Raw genomic sequence first — 2,911 nt, forward strand, 5'->3', positions numbered from 1 at the left:
ATCTACTATTGAATCAACAATAATTTCTTTACCTTTGATCTTAGATGTGATATTAATGATTGGCAATTAAGAACAATCAACCTCTTCTTCCTCTTCTATCTCACTGAATTCACCCACATTATCTGAATTGTCATCAATATTAGCATAATTGAATTGAGAGGCAAGAGTTGAAGTTTCTGTTTTCTTTAAGATTTTCACTTGTTCACTATTTGTCAAACTTTCATTGACAATGTTAATCAACTCATCAGCATTCATAAATTCATCAATTTTGACAATGCCATATGGATATCTATCATTAGGTATTTTGTCAAATTGAGCAATTGTACTTTCGCAATCATAAGAAACAACATCAACTTTTTCACGTTCATACTCAAGAATAGGTAAAAGTTTCCTATGTTGTTCTTTGCTAATGTCAGAAGAATGATGTAAAGCAGTTAATTTTGCATACAATCGTTTGGCAGAATTACAATATATGTTCCTTTGTGCTAGCAACAACCTAACATCATTTGTAAGATTATTCCTATCACAATCTACATTTTTTATCTGCATTTCAAGTTTGTCTACTCTGCTTCTTTTTATTTCTAATTATCTTCGTGTCTCTCCTAGTTACATATTTAATTTTTGAGCTTCAGTACCGGCAGACACAATTACAGAATCAAAATAAGCCACAGTATAATCAAATGAAGTGAGTTCAACATCATAAGCAGATAAAGGAATATTAAAAGATTCAAGTATAAGACGTACATTGGTGGTCATGGGTGATTTGTCCGTGGATTTGGATACGAAGCACCTCCCTGAAATTTCCTCTTCGCAATCTTCAAAACTTGCGAACATGGCTCCATGTGTAGGATGCCTCATTTCCTCGTCATCAAATCCTGAAGACCAGATCTGATACGTACCACTCTCTTCATCATCGGTTTCACCTTTCGCAACCAGAGACACTCCTTTGGTCTTAGCACGTATCTCTTCAATCTTTTCAGAATAGTATGCTTCATCTTTAACTTTTTCTTTCTTTTCTTCTTTCTTTCACAACATGCAATCGGCTGCGAAGTGATTCGCACCATTGCAGTAGTGACAGTAAATTCCTGAGTCACCTTTCAGCTTCTTCACTTCTTTTGCATCTTTTTGTTTCTCTTCAGCTTTCTCCAATTTCTTCCTCTCCTATCCTCCAGTTTTTGTGACTCCACTCTTCGCATCAGTAGCCTTTCCTTTTGGATTAAATGGCTTCTTGAAAAATTTCTTAACTCTATTGTTTGAGTAGAATGCCACAGCTTCATCATCTGAATTCATCAAAAATCATTAATTATCTGAATCATCTTTTTCATTCACATCAACTTCAGATACCTTTGAAACTAGAGCCAAAGGACCTCCAATACTCTGTTTTGATTCTTCATACATTTCTGAAACTTCAATTTCATGTGTTTTCAGCTGATTGTAGAGATCATTCAAATGAGTTGTATCAAAACTCTGTTGATTCTTAATCATCATGCTCACACTTCGCCATTCCTTGCGAAGACCCAAAATGAAAGTTAAATTGAACTCCATGAGAGACCTAGTGATTCCATACCTATTGCAATGAAACATGAGCTCATTCAGACAATCATAGTAATTTTCAAGAGTTTCAACATCCTTTCGTCTGAATTCTTTCAGTTCAACTAGACATTGCTTCACAGAATTGATCTTCGTCTTTTCGCTACCTTGATACTTCTCTTTTAGAGTGTTCCAGATCTCCTTTGTTGTTTTACAACTACAAATGTAATTATAAACCACAATAGGAAGAGCACCTCTTAGTTCCCTCATGCACCTCTTTTCATTATTCTTCAACCGTTTTTCTTGATCAGCAACTTCAGCAGATGCAGCAGATGGACCAATTGGTTGAACATTAGCAGGAGCTTGCACTGTTCCATCGATACAATTCCAAAGTTCTTCATCAATTCCATTTAAGTAATCTTCCATTCTATCAACCCACTAATCATAGTATTCTGGAATTAACATCGAAATTTTGGTTGAGGAACCAAGCAAGTGAGAGAAGGAAGTCATTGTATTCATGTTGAAGTTCGCCATTGATGAACACTGAAATTTTCAGAAAGCTTGAAAAACTTGATGAAATTGAGAATTGATCAATTGAATTGATCACAAATCACTGATCGATTACTCGACTAAACAATTCAAAGACATAATCAATTCAAATCTGAAGATCAAATTTGATTTTCAAAACCAAAATGCGCGGAAAATTTTGAGTAAAGTTGCAACTCAAAAAGCAAATGATTCTAACACGAAAATCAGATCGATGCAATTTGAATCATGCTCTGATACCAATTGATGAGAATTGTTATTGAGATTTACTTAAAGCAAAATATGATTTGAGTGATTGAAGAGTCAAAACACGAAGAGTAAATATTAATCAGATCTTATATTGATGAAGACTGATTATAGAATAAGCAGAAAGGATATTTGTGTTTCGAAAAGTTATGCTCTACTTTATCCTCAATCCCTATTTATAGGGAACATGAGTGTACAAAAAATATACTAAGTCTAAACATTACACTTCGCATAAATATGACTTAGTAAAATAACACAAACATGCGAAACTATACAAACACAATATTCAACTTTTACAATTTTGCATCTACAAAATAAATTCAAGATGCCTTTTGCTCCATTTACTGGGGTGAACCATCATGGATAGTCTATACTTTTTGGTGGAGCATTGCTAGAAAATGAAAAGGAAGAAACTTTTGTATGGTTGTTTGAGCATTTCCTAAAATGTATGTTTAGCAAGTATCCGAAGACTATTATTACTGATCAAGACAAAGCTATGGGAAATGCAATAAAAAAAAGTGTTTCCAAATGCTCGACATCGGTTTTGTACGTGGCATATAAAAAAGCATGAATTGGATCACCTTCGACT

At 34.0% G+C, this 2,911-nt stretch overlaps 1 protein-coding gene across 1 annotated transcript; it reads right to left on the reverse strand.

Moving 5' to 3' along the window:
• Positions 1 to 379: 379 nt before the first annotated feature.
• On the reverse strand, positions 380 to 1,945 carry LOC128133931 (uncharacterized). The gene is made up of 2 exons (XM_052771437.1): positions 745 to 1,945; positions 380 to 626 (listed from the first exon to the last, which is right to left on the reverse strand). The coding sequence occupies exon 1, from the start codon at positions 1,798 to 1,800 to the stop codon at positions 1,300 to 1,302; it is 501 nt and encodes a 166-aa protein (XP_052627397.1). The 5' UTR covers positions 1,801 to 1,945; the 3' UTR covers positions 380 to 626; positions 745 to 1,299.
• Positions 1,946 to 2,911: the final 966 nt, after the last annotated feature.

This window comes from Lactuca sativa, chromosome 4, assembly GCF_002870075.4.
Source record: "Lactuca sativa cultivar Salinas chromosome 4, Lsat_Salinas_v11, whole genome shotgun sequence".
NCBI classification, from domain to species: domain Eukaryota; kingdom Viridiplantae; phylum Streptophyta; class Magnoliopsida; order Asterales; family Asteraceae; genus Lactuca; species Lactuca sativa.